The 23458-nt window shown below is 38.8% G+C and overlaps 1 protein-coding gene across 7 annotated transcripts in view; it reads right to left on the reverse strand.

Annotated features, from left to right (window-relative positions):
- mark2b (MAP/microtubule affinity-regulating kinase 2b) overlaps positions 1 to 23458 on the reverse strand; it is a 60690-nt gene that overhangs the window by 31232 nt on the left and 6000 nt on the right. For all 7 annotated transcript variants that reach the window (XM_059355607.1, XM_059355606.1, XM_059355605.1 and 4 more), the window contains exons 2-7: positions 5750 to 5917; positions 3895 to 3948; positions 2572 to 2620; positions 2271 to 2336; positions 1808 to 1878; positions 1235 to 1291 (exon numbers count right to left, since the gene is read on the reverse strand). In XM_059355607.1, coding sequence (XP_059211590.1) covers positions 1235 to 1291; positions 1808 to 1878; positions 2271 to 2336; positions 2572 to 2620; positions 3895 to 3948; positions 5750 to 5917 — 465 coding nt within the window. The remainder of the gene's footprint in view (positions 1 to 1234; positions 1292 to 1807; positions 1879 to 2270; positions 2337 to 2571; positions 2621 to 3894; positions 3949 to 5749; positions 5918 to 23458) is intronic.

Genomic DNA, 23458 nt, shown 5'->3' on the forward strand with positions numbered 1-23458 from the left:
AGAGGGGTTTTTCAGAGTAATGTCCTGGGGCCTACAAGTAGCACACAATGGGCAAAGTGAGCTGCCATAGTTTATTCCTGTGTGTGTGTTTGTATCTCCAAGACTAAAGTGAGCCAGCGAGCAAGGAGGCTGGGGTTGCCTAGCAACAGGTGCGCTCTCCTTTTCACTTGCTCTGAATACTCTGCTGCTTCTGTGTGTGTGTGTGTGTGTGCGTGCGCAATAAATACAACACTGACATCATCTCTTGGCTCTGACCTAAGAAATAAATGAACACTGACTCAAACTTAATCATCTAAAGCTATTTAACATTAACACTTAAAGTTAGCCGAACAACAATAACATTAAACCCTAAGAGCCGACGGTAAAGCCATGCAATTTTTCATCTTGGGAACCAAACAGAGTGATTTTATTTTCACTGTGCTGCAGGCTCATCAACATTTGCTCTTGCAGTGTAGGGCCTACTAGAATTAAGCCTGTGCTGGATTTCACAATGCAACCCACAGATCAAGAGTGATTAGGATAATGTGCAGGATGGTACGCATTACAATAATGAGAACTGCCTGTCCTCAAGAAATCTTATTTCCCATGCTGCCTTTTTGGTAAATGCCAACCACCAGTGCCTGCTAGAAATGTAGAAAATGTTTGATGACCTTGAAATATTATTATTATATTAGTATTAAAAAAGCCAAAGAAATAACCATGATTGACAAAAACAACTTTGAGATGAGAGGTTCCAGTGTGGTTACTGTCAAAGTAATCATGATAATGTCTTGTGTACAGGTCTGCCTGCTGGCACAATAAGAGGATTTACAACTCCGTATAATACCAGGAACCAAAATGACCTGGGTGCATTGGATCTGTGTGTGTGTTGTGTTTCATTTTTTGCACCTGCTGACATGCATCAAAGACAAGAAGGAAAATATATATAGAGGCAGAAGGGGGGGATGATCCAATAAGAGATACAATAGGAGAATTGCATAGAAATGCAAGAGTGAGTGTGTGCAACTGTATGGGTATGTGTGATTAAGCTCTAGCACTCGAAGAGGGACATTATATCATCTTTGAGATTAACCTCTGGACCGCCTGTTCATTGGGGCTGGATTTCATCTCAAAAAGCCAATCCTATGAAGATTAATGTGGACAGGGAGAGAAAGAGAGAGAGAGAGAGTGGGGAAAGCATGCTTGCTTGTGCTTTAACACCCAATGTAATTCAATAATGTGTGTGTGTTCTCACCTTGAGGTCTCGGTGTACTATACACTTCTGATGGCAATACTGCACCGCTGACACAATCTGGAGAGCGAGAAAGAGGGAGAGGGACGGTGAGAGAATGGATGACAAGAAGGACGGGTTGAAAGGAAGTTAAAGACGCTGAGAGCTCCTCATTATGATTTCATCAGGAAGCAATCATGAGGAAGTACTCGGGATGCAAAATGCAAGCCATTCCCTTAACTGCCAACATTTTAATGATTAATAATGAATCAATAAAAACATCTACACACATTCAACATGAACATTCTTTTACGCTTTATTTTAACAGTTGACACAGGTTTATTTTGTAGCACAGCCTCAAATATGTAAATGCGTTTATAAGTTACGTAAAAACAATTTAATATTTGTTTTGATCAATATTAAATCATTGTCTCTCAAAAGTGCTGCTCCTGCTCCTTCATTATTTACCACCAAAGGTATGGATCAGTGAAGAGGCAATTTCACTTATTTGGCACAAAACAACAGCAGCACAAACGCGTAATTATAAAAAAAAAAAACAACATATGCAAAAGGGCATTTTCTCTAACACACACAAACCTGTCTGAATTTGGCACGGGCCTCTTTCTCTTTCATCCTGCCATGGGCCACCAAGTAATCAAAGACCTCTCCTGGGAGACGAGAGAAAGAGGAGGAGAGCAGATTTTGTGTTGGAACCTGATACTTGTTTCCTTAAAGCCATTATTGGGTCAAGGGGAGATTGAATTAAAAATTGTCCTTTAAAAACACATATGAGCAATAAAATTAAACCACAAACAAGCAGGTTTTTTTAATGTACAATGTTGGTAATTTTGAATGCAAAAGGGATAGAGATAGTAAAATAACCAAAGAAAACAAATAAAAACAGAATATTCCTGATAACTCTTTGGACAAAGTGTCTATAAAATACAGAATAGCCTGTACATTTAGAGGGGAGGTAGCATTTTTATTTGGGAACCATTTGATTCTATTATACAGAGTGCCAGGCCTCAGGGGGAATGATTTCACAGTGACACACACTTACCTCCACTAGCGTACTCCATTACCAGGTACAAAGTCTTCTCTGTCTCTATGACCTCAAAGAGCTTGACTGGAGGTGGAAAGGAAAAAGGCAAAGACAGTGGATTGGAGGGGGAGGGAAAAGTAAAGTGAAGGAAGAAAGGGAATAAAGGTCAGGGCAGTAAGAGTGAAAGCAAAAATAAAAAAATACAGAAAGCAGAGAGGTTATTATGATTCAGGTGGAATACACGACCTTGAAACACCAATAAAGTCTGATGCTCCGTCAGTGACGACAGAGTGGAAACTCACGTTTCACTGTGACTCACCTATGTTGGGGTGATTCAACATCTTCATGATCCTCACCTCCCGGAAGAGCTGTGAGAAAAGGAAATCAGATTTAGATTGGTATTGCTTGTCGTTGTGACAATCATGTTCAAATTGAAATTAATTGTTTTTGCATGCATGTGTCTGTCAGGATTGCATTCTTATTTGTGTCAATGCAAAAACTAACAGAATTAATATTTGCTGTGGGAGAAATGACACCGACAACCCAAACATTAATTTCCTGTTTAAAAGCACATTACTAGAAGTAAAATGAAAACAAACATTTTAAGCAATAACAGTTAAAAAAAAGCTCTGGTATAACTTACGATTTCAACGATCAACAAACAATGCCCTCAGCTGCTCGTAAACGCTGGCATGATAAGTCAAAGCGCTGCATACAAAGTATCAATTCAGACTAGCTCAGTGCCTTCTAGTCTTGGTCCGTGGTTAAGGCGTGAAGAGACGCTTTTTACTCATTACAAATTAAATTCCTCCGAATTAGCAGATAAGGTCAACTGAGGCTTACTGGCTAATTATCCGGACGACACACTGTTGTGGTGTTATTTCCGTGTGAAAAGAAAACAAGCAGGAATTCACAATAGCATCCATGTGTTGTGCATTATGATATAAAACAAAAACTGTAGCTGGCAACAGGTGGGTAACTTTTTGTTGACTTTTCATAGTTCGGCAATGCAAAATTGCTTCCGCTGTAGCAGACACACTGCAAAAACCTTTCAGTCTCTGACAAACACCCACTGGACTTGAGGACAAAAAACTAGTGGAAAAAAATCCTTTAAGAGAGGAGATAATATCAGGAGTTCCCTGCTAACTTTGATCCTGAAGTGCTCGAGGATTTTCATTTGCATGCAACTTCACATTTGATATGAGGGTGTGTGAGCACTTATCAATGAATTTATGTGTCAGTCTTTGTCATGTCTTAACATTTCCTAGCCATGTGCTGCATTTGCACACAAGTGTGTACTCTGCGCCTCATGTCTGTGGATGCATGAGAGTTTGGTGAGTGTGTGTGTTGAGTGTGCATGTACATGGTTGGAGAGTGTGCATGTAAGTGGACAGACCCCACCCTGCCACGATCAAAAGAAGTAATTGCAGCTTGTTTCCTGTAATTAAAACTCTCTCTGAAAACTAGACCACTTCAGAGAGAGACTGAGAGAGAGACGGACAGAGAGAGCGCAAAAGAAAAAGACATGTGGGGCAGGAAGAGTGACTTGAAAATGCCTTCTGAGAAAAGATATAAGAAGGCCTGAGGTTTGGATTTTTTGCCCGTGTGTGTGTGTGAGAAAGAGGGAGAGAGAGAGACCCACCTTCTGCAAACTGGAGGAGTTGAGCTGTGTCTTATCAATGATCTTTACAGCCACCTGCAAAACAACATTTATTATTACACTTTTATTCATTAATTACACTTGCTGCAGTGGCTTTGACACATCTCACTCACACAAACACTCATACATCTCTTTGAACACAACACACGATACGATACAATCTCAGAGAATTAAGTGATAAAACACACAATCACAGTGGGTGATGGTTGCATAATAGGGTAGCACACAGACAGGGACACACACACAAAGCTGAAGCATGGTTTATTCCCATGCAATAATGAGGTCTATAGTTCATAATCCAACACTGGACACCGACCAGGGAGACAGAGAGATGAAACACAGGAAAGGAGAGAGAGAGAGAGGGAGAGAAAATAAAAATAGAGAAACAGACAGATGGGAGGGATTCAAAGTGAGAGATGTAGAAAAATAGGGGGATACAATGGAACAAGAGAAAACAGGATATAAAGAGAAAGGCAATGGAAACAAAGAATTATGTCTTAACAAGGGCACAGACAAGGGAGGTCTACTTCTTTCTCCTGTATCCGTCTTTCACTGTCAACTAACTCCTTTCTTCCACTCCTCTTTCTGGTTGTGCTTGTCTGTCTAACTCTTTCATGCCCTCTGACTCTCCCTTGTTTTCTTTGTGTGTGTGTGTGTGTGTGTGTGTGTGTGTGTGTGTGTGTGTGTGTGTGTGTGCCAGCGAGTCACATGGAGTGTTATCAGGGTGTCAGGCACTGAGCTGTCACACATTGACAGAGCCCGCCCACCCCTCTCTCGCTCTCCCTCTCGCTCTCCCTCTCACACACACAGACCAAGAGTGTACTTGACTGGGCCTCAGACAGACCCCAGCATGGGCTCACTGCAGACGCAGCTTTTCCCTTAAAGGGACAGACCACTACGTTACATCACATCTGGAATTTACAGTAAGCCAGAGACATTTAGGCTTCTCTATTCAAGCTGACAATGGCGATCTAATCTCCTGAAGCAGATGTACCGTCTCCAAAACCATGGGAGACCAGGATCAGACCAGACCTCCTGTGTGTCACAGCGTGAACCCCTCCTCTACCCTCAGCAACCAGGAAGGAAGATTAATGTGAAGTCCAAACATTTAGAGTGTTTTTTTCTTCTTTTTTTTTTTTTTTTATAAATCTTTGCTATTTAAAAACATCAGATTTTTTTTTTCTACTGAAAATTGAAAGATAAGATAAGAGTCCATTTGTCACTTGTCACAGTGAACAACATGGCCACGTTTCCTCACCTGTTAACAATTTCTCATGGCATTTCAAGTAGAGCAGTCAAAGCAGTTTAGTTCTAGACAAAGGCTTATGGTGCCTATGTGTCTTCTTCTTAAAGATTTCCATGTTTTTTTTAATCATAAAGCAGGTCTAGTGGCAAAATAAATACTTTGAAAGCATTAATATGCATTTTAAAATGGTTTTGATGTCACAGTAATACTATAAATATGTACAAAGTGCCACTACAGTTCCCTACAGTCATTCCTGGGCTGCAGAGATAGTGCAAATGAGAAAGACCCACGACTAATAGCCAATCAGAGCATACTGAGCTTTTTTGAACATTGAAGCACGTAAAAATGTTTTAATAAAAACTCAAAATACAAGTATGAACCTGAAAAAAAGCAAAATAAGTCCCCTTTAATTAAGATTCTTAGGATCGCTGGTTTGTTGTTGAACAAGCCAGTTTCAAGTTAAATAAAGAGCCCATAGTAAAACATTTTTCCAGAATGTGACCAAAGTGGCTAAAAATAAAAGTCTTAAATTCAGAAAATCAGGACGACTCTGGATTAAATCTTTCAAAGGGTGTGTGAATGCATGCCTACCTCTTTTCCGGTGAGGACGTGTCGTGCCAGTTTGACCTTGGCGAAGTTGCCTTTGCCGATGGTTTTTAGCAACCGATAGTTACCAATGTGTGGCTGGTCATCTGATGTGGTGGTGGCAACGGAGTTCCGACATCGCGGCATGCTTGAGCGGCCAGATGACTTTGTCTCCTGAGAAGAGAGAAGGCAATATGTTAGCAAGTTTTTCACTCCAAAGGTTTCCATCAGCTTTTTGACGTAATTATGCAGCTTTAAAATGCACTTAAAACTCATATAAAACAAATAAAACAGATCAACTCGCCATTGCCACAGTTCAATTAAAAACTATAAAATTTAAATTAATTCATAAAAAGTTTTTTGTCTACTGTTGGTAATTCCTGATTGTACTTGTCAAAATGCCTTCAATTTTTATTATGGATTAGAAACGGTCAGCAGAGAACCGCTCTGTAGAGACAAAGCTAGTTGGGTGTTACAAGATCTGTATTATAATCTGGTAGAAAGATTAAGATGCTTTAAATGGACAGCCAAAATAGACTGGGGGTTCCTAGAGAGAGAAACAGCTAAATAAAACCCAAGAGGGTTGGACTTTGTTAAAGAAAAGAGAGGTGAAGAATCTTTGTCACTCAACAAACTTTATGAGAAAAAAACAAAGCTGTTTTAGTCAATCTAAATCTGTTATTGGAAGCTGCACTTTCAACCAATTTGCCAATAACACATTTTTGGGGAAGACAAACAGGTCTGCTGCTTTATCCACAGAAAGATGTGAATAACAGGGGAACAAAAACACTTACTACAAATAAACTATGTACAATTTTAGCAAAGCAATTTTCTTCTATGACCCGTCTTATCAAACTTGTAGTTAAAACTCTCACAACCACTTATGTATAGAAAAATGTATAGTTTTCCTTCACTGTACCACAATATCACTTCATTATTGGGCATGTCTAAAACTAAGCAATCAGTCTGTTAATACTGGTTCTCTTTTGTAGAGTGAAAGTAAACAAAGAGTTTTGGGGCGTTCTCACACCTATAGTTTGCATACTTTGCTCTGAATCAGTTGATGAGTTTGTAAACTTGGTGTTTTCACCTCGGTTCAGTTTCTTTTCACACAGAGAAAAATTGAACCAAAATGCATGATCATAAACCATATGAGAAAATTCACTCTGCTTATTGGTCCAATATGTCTGGAGCGAGAGCAGTAAATACGGAGAGAAGGTCCACTCCTCTCTGAGTGCTTTCTTCATGGAATAAACTTTGCTCTGCATTTTTACATAGAGCAACAGCAGAGTTGATATCGCTCATTACTATGGTTATTATCTGGGCAATATAGCAGGCAAAAGTATACCAGTAGAATACCAAATGCACTTTAAGAAAACATTGCAAATGTACTGGACAAAAAAGGGAAAAGAGCCAGAGTCTGCTAACCAGACTAAAAAGTGCAGGTGTGAAAAAAGCCTAAGTCTTGATTTTCCTATTGCCACTGTTTTACTGTGTTAATGTTTCACAAAGCAGCAGGTCATGGCCCACACACACACTATTCGGTAAAATATTCATACTGGTCTTCAGATAAATCAAAATATAAAACAACTTTTTACCCCTGGTTCACTGATTGTATCTGTGTGACTTTAATTTGAACCCTCAAGGCTACTAATGTGTACAGTCATTTTAAAAGTCTCTTCATATGGCAGCGTGGAGTAAAATTTCTTCAGTTCATCTCACAGCAGACAGTAGGTCTTTCGAGTCACACACACACAAAAAGAAAACAAAACCTTGCTGTGCTGGCAAGTTTTGCATGGTTGGCAACTGCGATTGGGTTTCAACTCCAGGAAAGGGTCACAGCAATTGTGTGTGTGTGTGTGTGTGTGTGTGTGTGTGTGTGTGTGTGTGTGTGTGTGTGTGTGTGTGTGTGTGTGTGTTTGTGCTTGCTTGCTTGTGTGCGTGCGTGTATGATCTGAGCGGACAGGTGACGGGGATCAGGGTCAGAGGAGAGGACGACTGGCTCCAGGGTGACGAGACGCAAACACACACAGGGCTGTGACACAAACACCAGAACGCGGATACAGGAATACACACTGGTGCTGGTGCACAGACATGCACAGAGCGGCATAAATCACACACACCTCTCTGAGATTTGACACCAATGAGAGAGACGGTCCAGTGAAATTCACACTGTTGGTGTGGACTGAAGAAGCTCGCACTAATCATCTCTTTCTCTTGTTCTCGACGAGTCATTTTATTCACCTAATTATCTCTCTCTAGTCTGAACAAATTAGAGTCTCGCTCTTTGTACCAAATTACCCACAGACCACATTTTTATCAACATCTTACTCCCTCTGTTAGCATATCTTGAGCCATGGGAAACAAGGATAACCATGATTACTTCATTGTGTTTGTGTGTCTCTTACTCCAGATGGTATGATCTAATGTCTGCATCCCAACCACCCCCCCCACATCCTCATGCTGACAGTGCAGACCTGCACAAAGTGTAATAGGCCAGATTAATCTTTAACACAAGTGGGGGGGGGGGACAGGGATTAAAAACAAATGACAGTTACATTAAACCCGCAGGAAGGTCCTTATGTGGCCTTGTGTGAGGGGGAAGCAAATGATTTTTATTTTTGGATCATGTGGGAGAGGGGAAGAGAGAGACAGACAATATGTCATATGTGGACACTATTCAAGACAATGAGACCAAGTCGGATAATACAAAGTTGATTTCTAGATCAGTCCGCACAGTGGTCTGTGTGATCCAACTTCCTCTGTCACTAGTAGAGTACTGCTGTCCAAAATAGCACCTGAAGGTCAAATTTCACCCTCAACAAAACATTTTCGTTTCGCCAAGGGCTTCTAGAAAGTAATAAGGCATCCTATTTTGTTTGTGTTGATGCAACTTAAAAAGGTACAGGAGAAAAAAATGCAAGTACCAAAGTTTACAAATGTAAGGAGTCCAAATATAACTTGCAAAAAGTTGAAATTTCATCCATCCTTCTATCTATCCATCCATATATGTACATGCGTGACAAAAGCTAGAGGCAGGAAATGTCTGAAAGGGAAGGACACAGCTTGTGGATAAAAGTAAAGGTCATTATATGCAGCGATTTGCTCTCATTTCAAAACCTTTTAATTTATAGTTAGACCAAAATTGAAGCAGACATAAAGTAGCCTCTGGAAGTCTAAATATGTCAGTTTCCACTGCTGGACAAATGATTTTGAAAAATGTGGGTGCAATGCATGAACAATGTTAGTGTGTGTGTGTGTGTATGCATGTGGAAGCGTCCGATTTCCTGCATGACCACATTTCTTCAGAGTCAACTGGTTTCTAGTGTGCTGACTGGCAGGTGAAGCTTTCAATGGGGCTGCTGAGTAAGACAGCATTAATGTAAAGTCTTTAAAATCTGCAGCCCTCTGATTAAGTAAGTGCTGATATTGGCCTGCAAAGATCAGCCTAACTCTGTGTCCTAACAGCAAGCAAGCATCCGACTATTGCCCCATCAGACACACTCTGTTCCCACTGGATCCGTTATGCACTTGTCTCACGTCATGTACTCAGTTAATGCACTTGCCATCTTCTTCTGTCTGTACTTTTAAACAGAAAGCACATTTTTACGAAAACAATGCAATCAAACTGATTAAAAGACACGCTCACTCGCGTCACATTCAGTGACGACACTGTGTAACAAACAACTTGAGATATATCCATTGCTTTGGAGCAATAACCCAACAGTGTCTGAAGACACAACAACCATCCAGAGGACTTCACTTGCTGCCCATCACTGACAACAAGTTACATAGTCATGGTTGCTTAACAAATGCATGGGCAATGAAAGGGAACATTATGTAACAGTCAACTGGGACTTTCCACATCATTACAAAAACAAAATAAAAACAAATCACAAATAAAAAAGGACAAAAAGCGCAACAAAGCTGAGAGGTTTAGCTTTATGAATGTCTGGAGTTGAAATTGCAAAATGGAGTTGATATATAACAAATGAATGTTGGATTAGGCCTTAGAAATGTAAATGTCATTACTACCTCACCTTTTTTATAAAACTAAGGAAAAATCAATCTCACATTTCTCTTGTTTCAGAGAGGGCTGAAACTAAAGTTAACCAGCCAATCACAGCTGCATAACATGTCAACCTTGGTGTAACTGTACAACTGACATGAAGGTCAGTGGAGGGAGGCGAACTTTCAGTCTTTCATTAACTAGTGCTAAAATGGATCATCCTCCTAGTAGTCAGCAGGCTTAACTTTTAAATTAGTATTCTATTGACATTATATTGGGACCATTGTAAAAAAAAGTACAGTATGTTGGAATTCAAGCGTGTTTCCTCTGAGTTCTTTCCCTCTTCTAGAGTCTTCAACTCTTTAGTCTTCCTTCTCTCCTATCCTCTTTCATGTCCGACTATTTTTGTCTTCTGATTCTTCCTTCATTTTTGGGCAGCTGCAGGCTAGGCAAACCCCCCCTCCCCCAACACACACACACACACACACACACACACACACACACACACACACACACACACACACACACACACACACACACACACACACACACACACACACACACACACACACACACACACACACACACACACACACACACACACACACACACACACACACACACACACACACACACACACACACACACACACACACACACACACACACACACCCTCTCTCCCCTCAGTTATAATTATAGATGTGTTGGAGGACAATACGTGACGTCATTGTTTTGCTCTCAAGTTACTCCCTGATTTTGTATGTGACTCATGAATGCTAACTTGAAACTGCTAACATAAGATTCCAAGATTCCAGTGTGCTCTAAAGGAAAACTAATTTGACACAGTCAAGAAAGCTGTCAAACTTGAGTTCAAACTCAGGGTTCGTAAATGACATTTACGCCTGATAAGGGACCTCTTGTTGACGGATTTGCGGTAGTAAATTGCAAACATACATGTAACCGATCACATGACTATGTTGACCACTTAAGGTGACAATAAAACACGGACACGAAGCAAAGTTGTTCAAAAAGGTTCAAAATATCGCTGGGCAGCATGTGTAATCTATAGATGATCCAGGTTATAGGCAAAAGTAGACAAGTTGCTGTAACTGCAGTGGCACCTCACTTACAAATCTGCATCTAGCACTGCTATGTCTTCATTTTTTAAGCACCTTTGCCTATAAATCTGTTCAGGCAATCCTGTAGAACAGAGTATGTTTAAAATAATAAAATCATATGACACAAATAAAGGTTATCATCTACAAACCTTTCTGTTATTCTTTCATTTGATGGATTCTTTTTTGCAAGTTTGTAATTTACAAAAACTTTAAACTTAGATGCCAATTTTTTGCCGCTTTAGTGGCTTATAACTAGCCTGGCTAACGCCAGACTATATCACAAATGAGATATAGTCTGGAGACCACCTATTCATTTTTCCGTAGAGGAGGCTTGGTTTATGATGTCCAGAGCCGTTTATTGGGCGCTACGAATGTCTATCATAAGCGTCTGTACGTAGCTCTTAATCTACAATCAATCGTCTCAATTATACCAGACGTATGTAGAGCGACAGAAATTCGACGAGGAAGCATCGAGGAAGAAGACGACTGATGTTTACACGAACAATTCTTGCCGTTTGTGCAAGATATATATGAAGGAAGAAGGACACTCCACATATGCACACTCTTCAGACTTATATACATATATAAGGCGAGACGACCACAACGACCGGGGTCTCGCTAAACCCCATTAGCTTGGTGATAAAGGAGTGTAAAGCCAAACGTTGTTCTTCTTTTAAAATAAACTTTGGCTCTAAACTATCTACAACACTGTCTACAGCAAGATTGAAAGAGAGCTTCGCATCTGCTGCAGCCATGTTGGATCCGTAAGCAAACTACAAGCTTCCGTCTGTTGAATAGTACACGTCACCGTCTTGATGTCCCACCCCGTTCTGTGATTGAATACAAAAAGCAGGGCTAAGAATCGGCCATGGACAACATGCCGTTCGAAACTAAAATCGGGCGCGCAAGGCAGAATGGGTATACCCAGGCTAGCTTATAAAATATAAGGAATAGAAATAATCTGCAGAAGCACCAGTTCAAAATGAAACCTAGCTTTTCTATGGATGTCAGTTTTGAGCCACAATAAAGGCCTTAATGTGGCCTGCAGCAGATAAGGTAGACCTGGTTTTAGTCTCACTGATTGCCGGAAATGTCTTTTGCTATGCGATTTTGTGCAAAATTGCACCTCTAAAACCCACTTAAGGGGAGTGAGGAACAAAGCGGTCATTAAATATATTTGTGAAGAACTGCAACCGTAAGTGGTCCTTAAGCACTTAAAATAGTAGGCTGATGGATCCAGTTGTATGTGAGTTTAACTGCAGAGAGACAGACGGATACACACATGGAAACACACGGTCGAACGCATGATTCCCTTCAGAATTACAAATGTCGGCGATAACCGTCCATCAATCAGAGTTCATCAACTACCGTGTGTCAAGCTTGACAGATGTGGGGCAGACTTTGTCGTTCTGTACCTACCGTGTGGAGAGATCATTAGTGTGGTGTTTATATCCGGCCAAATAATTACCACCACACTGCAAACACAAGCATGTGCACATGACACACACGCACACACAGCAGTAATGTTAATCCAAGCCGGTACTGGTTGTGTTTTGACTCAAGCCTCATTATCACTGACCTTTGCTAATCTGAGTTCTGGGAGGAAGCCACTCAGATACAACCAGATGGAATTTTACACAGTACGGTTGAGAAAGTGACCCTAGAGGAGTTGCACTTAAAGTGTCTGCAGCACACTAGTATCCAGAGACAGCTCAACCCAAACGCATGATAGGCAAACACAGGCAAGAATGTCATCAACGGCACGGAGGCAAAGTAGGGGTCGTAAAAGGACAGAGACGTTTAAAAACACACACTTTGGAAAATGAACGTGACAAACCAGGCTAAGCTGAAACTAAACACCATTTACAAGATTGTAAAAATAACAAAGTGCTCTCTTCAGCCCTGCTAACTGCCACGCCAGATCACGTTGATCAATTATCAACTATAATTTGATCAGCGTTCCAGACCATTATTCTCCCTGTTTTTCACCCGACTGAGTAGATTCCCTCACCTTACATGACTGTTTTCTGCAACTGAAAACAACATTTGTCTATCATTGTTTAGATTGAACAACACGACACAGGGAGGGAAGATAATAAGAGGTATAATAATTAGACAGGCCCATTATTACTCCAATTAAATAAAGCCACTTTCCTGCCAACTTTGGCAACCAACAAACTGATGTATCATTGGCAGCTATTATAGGCGGTTTATACGGATCACTTTCTTAAATACCACATCACAACCTGCTGGTAATAATTACATTTATTCACACTGTTCCCTCTCATTTTGAATAATTAACTACAATTTAACTACTGTCCCTTCCTGTCTGAAGGCAACTCATGTTAGCTACTGTGGACTCAGAGGAAGGGCTCGATAGAACGCTGAAAAAAGCACTCTGCACTGCACCTGTGAATTTCAGATTGGAAAGTGAAGTAATGGTTGAGGACAGACAATTATAACCTTGGGGGACAACCATATCAAACTTAATTAAATTTAAGAGTAATGAGCTGCAAACCAATTTATGAGGTTAAATCAGAGGTCTTTACACTTTTACAATGCCAGAGACGATTTTACTCTGTTTGCTATGACATTGTTATGTGCACTGTTTTCCCCAAAATGTGAGGGCCATGAGTGGAGACTGAGGGATGAGCTGGGTGAGGGACAGTTGATTACCAAATTAACTCAAGATATATAATAATTCCAAATGAAACCCTATTTCTGTTCAGGAGGCTGGCTCATTTCAACCAAGCCATAATAGCACTAATGACCGCACCAATTGGTTCTCTCTTCCAGATAAACACCTTGTGTTTTAAGGTGTGCGTTTTAAACAGCGTTGTTGTTTAATTTATCACCAAGAGATTATTAAATTATCTGTTGTAATGTCAGCTGCATGTAAGCTTACTGTGGGGCCTGTAGGCTGCCTTGCTATAATTAATTTGACATGTCATCAGCTGGGAAATGCGTTGTCTATAACGAACCCCCTGCTGCAATTTGCAGGAAATATGAGTGCAGTTAATGAGAGCATGATACACTTGTCTTAATTAATTTTGTTAATTAACTTATCCTGTCCAAATGAGCTTATCTTAACTGAAAGTGTGGTAATACAGGTAAAAAGTTTATGATTGAATTGAATATGATTGAAAATTCTGTGGTGAAAATATTAAGACATTTATAAAATAAAAATCTAAAAGGAGAATTACTTTTAACTATTTAAACAATTTTTATTATTCAATCCTCAAACTCAATTTAACTCCATTCAATAGAAGACCTAATTACGCCTCAAGAAACACCCTTTTAACACTGAAGCATTGTTTCAAAACAACTTTCCAAAACCTGAGGGTTTTCTAAATAAACTGCATAGAATGTCAAAGTTTGCCTTGTCCTTAAAATCATTAACATTTTAAAACATCAATAAACAAAAAAATTATGAGAAATGTATTGCACTGTGGTGAAAGAAAGCCATATTTTCAATAAAACAAACGGTCAGTAGTGCAATAACTTTATCACATTTAGTTCACAGCATATGCAGTAAGTGTACGTCATCATCCTACTGTAACTGGGCTGTCTTAAAGGTGTATATATATATATATATATATATATATATATATATATACACGCAAACTTTCCATCCTAAATGGGTTAAACAGCATTGTTATTGAATTCAAATCACATCTCCACAGGTTTTGGGTACCCATTTACACTGACACAGTCCGAACTATTAGGACAACTGGACCCAGAGATCATTAAAATGTTTGTTACATGCAAGTTTACTGTGGGGCCTGCAGGTTGCATTCTTATAATTTATTTGAAATGTCATCAGCTGGGAGATGTGTTGTCTGTAACTGCTGCAATTTGCTGAAATTATGAGTGCAGTTAATGAGAGCATGATTCTTGTCAACTACACTTGTCTCAATTAATTTTGTTAATTAATTATCCTGTGTGTGTGTGTGATATATATATATATATATATATATATATATATATATATTAGATCTTTCATTATTTATATTTCTGTGTTCAGATATATGAAGACAGTTTCATGGCCCTAAAATAAAAATTGAAAAGAGAAATACTTTAATCTTTAAATCTAAAAATTTAAACCATTTTTAACATTCAATCCTCAAACTCAATATAACTCACACAAGACATATTTTTCTTCCATTTCTATGGACTGGTACAATATGTGGAACAAATAAGCTCAAAACAATAACAAATGTGTCTTTATTGGATACATAACACAACCACATAGAAAAGCTGCTGCATTATACTGACATTTGTGGGTGGGAGGACACACACACACACACACACACACACACACACACACACACACACACACACACACACACACACACACACACACACACACACACACACACACACACACACACACACACACACACACACACACACACACACACACACACACACACACACACACACACACACACACACACACACACACACACACACACACACACACACACACACACACACACTTCCCAACTCTAGGTCGTGATGGCTGTGTTGCCATGGAGATTTGTCGCTCACTGAATTCTGCCCTCTCTCGATGTTGGTTTGTATCTCTTTCATCCTTTCTTCAATTTCTCTTGCTCCCTCCCTCCTCCCAGCCATTCTTTTTTTCCAACCCTGCTATTCATATGTTTATGTTTCTATTTATACTCCCCTTTAATGCCAAGATACATTTCACCATGGAACTTCCCCAGTTTATTTATATTAAGACAATATTTTTTTGCATTACAAGTTTTCTGAAATGTTAAGTTTACATATGCAAATAAGGTGTGAACTCATTAAATGTATGCTGATTTGCATATATTTCTAGGACAGAAATCTGAACATTGAATAAAGAAAATGTCAAAGTTACCATTTTATTTTGTTGATATATTTGATTGAAAAGTTTTTTACAGAAGGGAATTGGGATTTCTCCTCTTATTTTATTAATACTGTAAAAAGCCATAAAAATAACTTTTTGTCATGTTTTTAGGAACAAAAAGTTCTATACATCAGGGTATGAATGATTTATAGAAAAAACCTTCAGAATATAGTTGGGAATAAAGCTAATAAGTTTCTAAGGTCTATGCAAGTGTAGCTGGAGTTGAGGTTTATGGCATTGGAGCACGAGAAAAAAAATTCATTTTGAGAAAACGGCCTTTAAAGATTTCATAAATTCTGAATGGAAATTACCTTTGAAGACAAAATATTGAATCTAATTCATAGCAACAACAATATAGAACATGTAAAAAGTACAATATTGTGCAGGAGAGCGGGAGCTTTTTTAACAATGTTGTGACGATGAGGTTTAGACTTTAGTCACAATAGAAGACTTACTTTTAGTTCATTTAGAATGTTTTCTTTCCCCTATTCTGAAAGAAGACACGCTATAGGAGAAAAATAGCCCAAAACCTCAAAATTTAACAGTGCATGAAAAAAAAAGATGTTTTGCCTGTAGCGTCTCACCTTAATATAATACCATATCTTAGCATATATGATGATGGTCGAAAACACCCAACCTAATTAGAACGGTTCCCTCTTTTCTTTACCAAATTTTTCTTGTTATAGTGTAGCTTTTCACATATAAACACCAATTAATGACTACAGCTAACTGGATCTACTAGCTAATTACAGGGAAACCCCTGCAGGGATTAACTTTAGGAGGACTCATGTGAAACAACCAGGCGGCAATCTCCGTGTCTGAGCATGGAGGCAAACCAGGAAGTGCCTTAAGCCTGCATTCTACCAAAAATTCCAACAGGGGTTTCCAAGTTTGGCTGCAAAAAAAAATCATTAATTTCCGTGCAAAATCTGAAAACTTCTCACTTGACTTATTACCTCAGAAATTTTTTTTTCAGGACAACACTATGGTCTCAATCGCTAGTAAAACATCTTCAAGACAATTTGATGTCAATAGTTCTAATAATGGCCCCATTTAGAAGAAAATTGAAGATAAAGAATCATATGATATGGGGCGATGCTACCTTTGATTGACAGGTCACTAACAAGGCGAGCCGTCATCAGGAGAGAAGCAGAACAATGCGTATCCATGGCAACGTGTCAATGAAGTTATATATAACGTTATATAAATAATAGTAAAAGTAGTAAAAAAATAGTAAAAATGTCTTGTTCATCATTTGGTTGGACTAACAGACACTCCAAGGAGTCGCTGTTCAGTTTTCTGAGGTAAGTAACATACATTTTTATCTTGTTGCTAGCCAAAACTAACATCCCAGTTAATGCTCCAGTTAATGCTAACATGAATTAGCAGCAGCTTCTCTCAGTCGGGTTGCCGGTGTAGAGAGGCATGTAGTCAGTGATCAGATCCCTCTCCTCCTCCACAGTCCAAATATGGTCTGCTCCGCGTATCGGAAACAAGATGGCGACGCAAGATGGCGACGACTATAACGCTGAACTCGAGGCTTCCAACGGGCAGTCCACAAACCAATGGGTGATGTCACGGTGACTACGTCCATTATTTATATACAGTCTATAGAAACAACCACTCTAATGAGAGGGAAATTAGAAGAACACAAGTTAAAAAGCTGCCAAATGCCTGAGAAAAATGTTACTGCACCTGTCTGACACCTTTTCTGATTCAACTCATAATGGAGAACCAGTTAAACAGGACCATGGTGTTTGCAGATTTGCATGAATATATGATATATTTCTGGGAAAGGGTGGGAATAAAATGAATGAATGCAGCACTTTAAACAGTCAGGGAAAGTCTGAATACATGTGCTTCCTCAGGTCAGCAGCGAACGAACAGGAGGAGACTGAAAGTTTTATGTGTTGAACCTTGAACTAGTTACCACTCATATAGTCTTACTTCGCTCTTTTCCATAACTACGCCTGTCAAGATAAGACATTTTTAGGATGATATATTTATATAATATTGATATTAAAATATCCCAAGAAACGATAGTATCCCTGATGTCATTTTAAGAGCATTTTATGCCACTGATATAATCATAATAGAGCATAATAATCCAAGCACATCCTTTTCAAGAGCAATTAACTTTTAATTCTCAAGAATATTAAACATTGGAAGTGAACTGTGGAATTAAATATTAATATATCCAAGATAAATAACAGAAATAAAATAAACCACAAACAAAACAATAAATAAAATAGACTCTCGGGCTCTGTTAAAAAAAAATTGTGTAATTCAGATTTGGGAAAGAATCAGCGCGATTGGCAAAAATGTTGATGGCTTATGTAAACAAACACGCATGTAAACGACAATATATAGAATAGGGCTGGGCGATATGGACCAAAAGTCATATCCCAATATATTTACGCTGAATATCGATATACAATATATATCCCGATATTTTTATCGTAAAGTGAGAGCAAATGTTCAGTCAAAGCCAAATATGACATGTCACAAGTAGTTTTATTGAAACCGTTTATTTAAGTGAACATAAATACTGTATAACAGGAGTACCTTTTTTTTTTTTATATATAAATCAAAGCTCCATAAAGTGCTTATTTTAATTTAAAAAATATCTTAAATACAAATAACATATGAAATAAAATAGACCAATCTTTTTCAGAAAAAAAAAATATTTGAGAAAAGAATAACGAACATTACAAAAGAACTAAATATGACAAACCCTAGTAAGGGCAACATTTATATAAAAAGAAAGAAAAAAATTAACTACATCGATATATGTGATATGGTCTAATTCCATATCACGTTTTAAAATATATCAATATATCTTTTATATCGATATATCGCCCAGCCCTAATATAGAGAACAGGAAAAAAACTACTCTGTCCATTGTATATATCGCAATATGTTGCATATATATATATATATCAATCTTTGTTTTACACTTAACCTTTACAAGCTCATTTTGTCTTACCTAAAATATAAAAGTCCAAGTTCAGGGTTTTTTTATTGTTTTTTTAAATTGTGCAACACGATTTTCACGCAGCAGAGGCTGACACTGGGCCATTTATAGCTTTGAAGCAGAGCAACAAAAAAATACAGGCTGTGACTCATTTAATAAATGTCTTTTGGTTACAAAGCAGAACATTATTTCATCATATCTGTGTTTCAATAATAAATGACAAACCATGCAACGTGCTGATAAGGAGAGCTGTCGAAGGATTTTCACAGTAGGGCTGAACAATTAATCAGGGGTGCAATATTTGTTAAAGGCAAAACGTGTGTCAAATTACCATTCTTAGTTAAGTATTGAGGTGCCGCAGATATGGAATAATTGTATTAAACAGACTATTTAAAAAAAAAAGAAAAATCATAGCATGATCATTGTAATACAATTTTCAAAGCATGGCCAATATATATGTCGGCTAATTTTATTGCCCAATATTAGCCTATTATAGATGCATATCCTTATCTGTCTGCATTAGTGCATATGTTTACTATGTTGACACTTTTTTACAGAACATACAGTGCAGAAATTAATGCTTTAAGGTAGTTTAGAAAAGGTATTTTCATGACATACTTTGTCTAGCAGAAATGTTCTTTACAGAAGTAGTGCTGGTTCAATCAAGACCCAGTCTATCCCCACTATTACACTACAGCTTATCTGACACCACTAACTACAGATTCAAACAGAACAGTTTTTACATATAATGAATCTTTGTAGGACAATATCTAATATATGGCAGTTAGTATGCATACTCACTATACATACCCCCCAACCTTCACACACAGGGTGAGAGGCCCCTTACTTTAGCAAGGTGGTGTCACGCTTAGTCTCAGTTTGCTGTGAAGTAAGTGTCGTGTGTGTGTGTGTTCTCTTGAACTGGATTACCCTAACCTTCTAGGTATGTGTATATTTGTATGTTTGTGTGTGCGCATGTGTGTCAAATCAATTCAGAGCTCTTGTTTGCTCTGTTGCTGTCACAGTTGGGACACGCTGCACAGCACTTCCTTGCGTGCCCTCGTTCTGCTGCTATGCAACTGTGTGTGAGGGAGCGTGAGCAGTGTATATGAGCCACCAGAGTAAACAGGTCTGTGTAGCTTTCACAGGGTGGCTGATTTGAAAAGCTGATGAATGCATGTAGAGATAGATGAGGGACAGGGTTTCCCGCAGTGTTTCATAGCAGATTTGGCACATATTAGTGGTGTTCCCATCAACAAATTTCTGTGCCATTTTGAAGATTCCCATTAGAAAAGCTTGATGCAAACACCAAAATTTGTTAAAACTCTCGAAAATGCGCATAAAGTTTTTATGGTCACTTGAGGTGTTTTTTCTGTTTTTCGAAAAATAGTTAATGCACTAAATGGAAACACTTTTCCCGAATAAGTTCTGACGTAGCGAACATTAAACTCACATGACTAATCAGCTGTTTCCAAGCCGACATGAAAGAACATAAGTTGCCCAACTCAAGTGATTAGCAACCTCTTTTTTATTGTTCTTTTTTCTCTCGCACAATATCTACTTCTTCTACTGTTCCTGATGGATTAGCCTAAAACAATACATTACCCTGCCATCTTCTGACGAAAGTACTTTCTTTCAGCTTTGTTTTTTATGACATTTATTGGTTTGGTTTTGTAATGTGTAGGTATGTAGATGTTTTAAATGGTAAAATGGTAAATGGAGTGCACTTATATAGCGCTTTTATCCAAAGCGCTTTACACTACGCTCATTCACCCATTCACACACACATTCGTACTGGTGGCCGAGGCTAGTATCTTGCTCAAGGATACTTCGACATGTAGGCTGCCATGGTCAGGGATTGAACCACCAACATTCCTATGAGAAGACGACCAATCTACCAACTGAGCCACAGCCACCCAAAGGACATGCCCATGTTAAAAAAATCTAACTATACAAGTAGTTATTCATCTTATTGTACTGGTTTTCCGTCTTCTGGACATAATGCGCATACATTGAATTCCGACAGTTTGAACCTGCATTTTCTTAGAAAGAATATTAACCTAAGTTATGGCAAAAAAAAAAAACCCACCCATGTTAGTAAAGATGAATTAGGCTTGATATGATTGCAAAGCCCAATTTGTCTTTGAATTAAGCAACTGGGTTGAAATAGCAAAACCGTATTATCTTTTAGGTGTACACGTCATTAATCAAAGATATGCAATTATTAGTCTGATCACGGCGGCTTGTTAATATGCGTTTCCACTATGATTTGAACTAAAATAGTTTTACCATTCTGACTGGATTTCTGAATCAGTGTGACTCAGCAGAGATCTGAAAGTTCCCTCCAGTGGACGCAGTTAATCCTGCCGGATAAAAGTTGTAAAAGGCCTCAGATTAAAGCCACAGAATTAGGTTGCTCAACAGTTGGGGCTTCTAAAAGAATTTAAAACTAGTTTTGTTTCAAACACATTTAAGAAGGTGAATCAAGTTCTGGTGTAAGTAACGCCACATCAAAAGCCTTTAAAAGAGTGGCGCTAAAACAGAGTGTTTCAGACAGAAGGTTAACACAGGTATATTCAGGCACTAGGGCTGTCACTTCAATCTGAAATTCAAACAATGGTTTAAACATAGTTAATATTAAGATGTTTGAATTCAAAATTTAGAGTCTACAGATGCAACAGATAGTTTTAAGTAGTTTGAAAATGTTTTATAGTTTTCCCTCTGATGTCTTTCAGCTGCTCTGCCTCAACTTTTGGTGATTTATTGAGTTTCCTGGTGGACCAAAAGCTTGACTTGTTCCGAAAGTCATGCTAACTGCCTCTAACTTTAGCTGTGGTCGGCTAGCTCAGCAGCCTTGCTGCAGGCAGCCATCGCTGATCACAGGAGCTTTGGGCCGCTGGGAGGAAGAGGATTTGCGAGGGTATGCTGGTGGGGAGTGTTGCAGTTGTAGTGCCTGAACTGGAGCTGGGCAAGCAAACTGAAATCAAATTCAGTTTCATTTCATTGCGTTTCATTTCAAATTAGTTTGAAATTGACTTTTGGAAAAATGTGACAAAAGTTACAGCCCATTATCAGATAGAGAAAAGGAGTTTATTTTTTAAAGTTAAGGCATATAAAAATGTTTTAGTAGACACCCAAAATACAAATATGAAGCTAAAATCAGCAAAATATGTTCCCTAATTTATCTTTAATAGAAACATCAACATTTGACCACAGGAAGAAATCCTGTATTCATGGCAGACGACCATCAGGTGACAAAACAGAGAGTGAATTACATTGAAGTAGTGAGAGAAATCCACACGCCTTCACCTGAATGACGTCAAGCCTTCAACTCGCAGGTCTACGGTTAGCTGCCACACCTACCACTTGGCTCAACTGGAAAGGCCTGTTTTACCCTGTTCCCTTACAATCACACACTCACACACACATAAAGCACTGAACTTTACTGCATTGTTGTTTAAACACCTAGGTAGCACCTGCTTGTCCTATATTTAAGTGCCCACCAGTACTGCAGGTATAAATGAACAGAAAGCTATTCCGATCCAATTAACAACCAACTGCATGAGTCTGTGTGCCGGGAAAATGAGGGACTGCTCGTGTGTGTGTCTGTGCTGGCAAGAACAAATGTGAATGTGATGAAGTGTGTGATCTGCTGTGTGTGTATGAGTGTGTGTGTGTGTGTGTGTGTGTGTGTGTTTGCAGCAGGTTCTCTGTTGCTAGGGCCCTGGCTAGCTTTGTCTTTCTGTTCATCTGCCTAGTGACTGGTCTGGTAAGGAGAGAGGCATAATTTATGGTTTCCTGGGCGTAACAGCAACTGTGTATGTGTGTCTGTGCGTGTGTGTGTGTGCTATAGATTGCTTACAAGATGACTCATTCAAGGGGAGCAGGAATAAGGAGACGAAAAGGTGAACACTGGAATATTAAAATGCATCTTCATCAGAATGCCTGTGTCAATACTCTCACACATTCAGCGTTTCTATCTCATCTATATTGAGTTTCCAGCTCAACAGCTTGCTGGGTGATTCTCTACCAGGCTTTCACACTCCCAGGGTGTCAGGTGAAATACATCGAACTGCTCAGCTACACTCCTATTTCCAATACTGTGTTTGCTTTGTCTTTTGTTGCTGTGGTGCTTGACGGCATTTTGAACCTGCAACCGTCACTGCACTAACCTCAGACGTGGTGCAGGTTACAAAAGGTCAAATATGAAAAGCAGGGCTCCAACACACTCAATTTTAAAGTTGCTTGCCAGGCTGGCAATGATAAAAAAATGCCCCGGAAATCACTCCGAGCCAACTGATTTCTGAATTCCAAGAAAATGCAAGACACATTGCCAAAAAATATTATAACCATTGATATCCGGTCCAGCTACTCTTCAATCAAACTTCTTACCTCTGCATGCTCCCATTTCATTTTTTTCTTTCCCACTTAATGCTTTGGCTCTTTTGCCAATTCCATATTGACCAGAGCCATTATTTCTCATGTTGAGTAGAGCAAGATCGATATATTTTTCAGTTGATAGTGCTGGACAAATCAAATGTTCTTTCCTCTATCAACAAAAGCTTCCAAGAGTTACTTCCAAAGACAGTTACGCAGTTGACAATGCAAAACATTGTCTGTGTAAAGTAAAATATTGTAAGAGATTAGTTGTTTAACCCATTGAAGCCTGGAAAGCGTTTAAGTCTTTTTGTAGTATTTGTATAAGCTCTCAAATACTTTT

This window comes from Centropristis striata, chromosome 17 (genome assembly GCF_030273125.1).
Source record: "Centropristis striata isolate RG_2023a ecotype Rhode Island chromosome 17, C.striata_1.0, whole genome shotgun sequence".
Taxonomy (NCBI): domain Eukaryota; kingdom Metazoa; phylum Chordata; class Actinopteri; order Perciformes; family Serranidae; genus Centropristis; species Centropristis striata.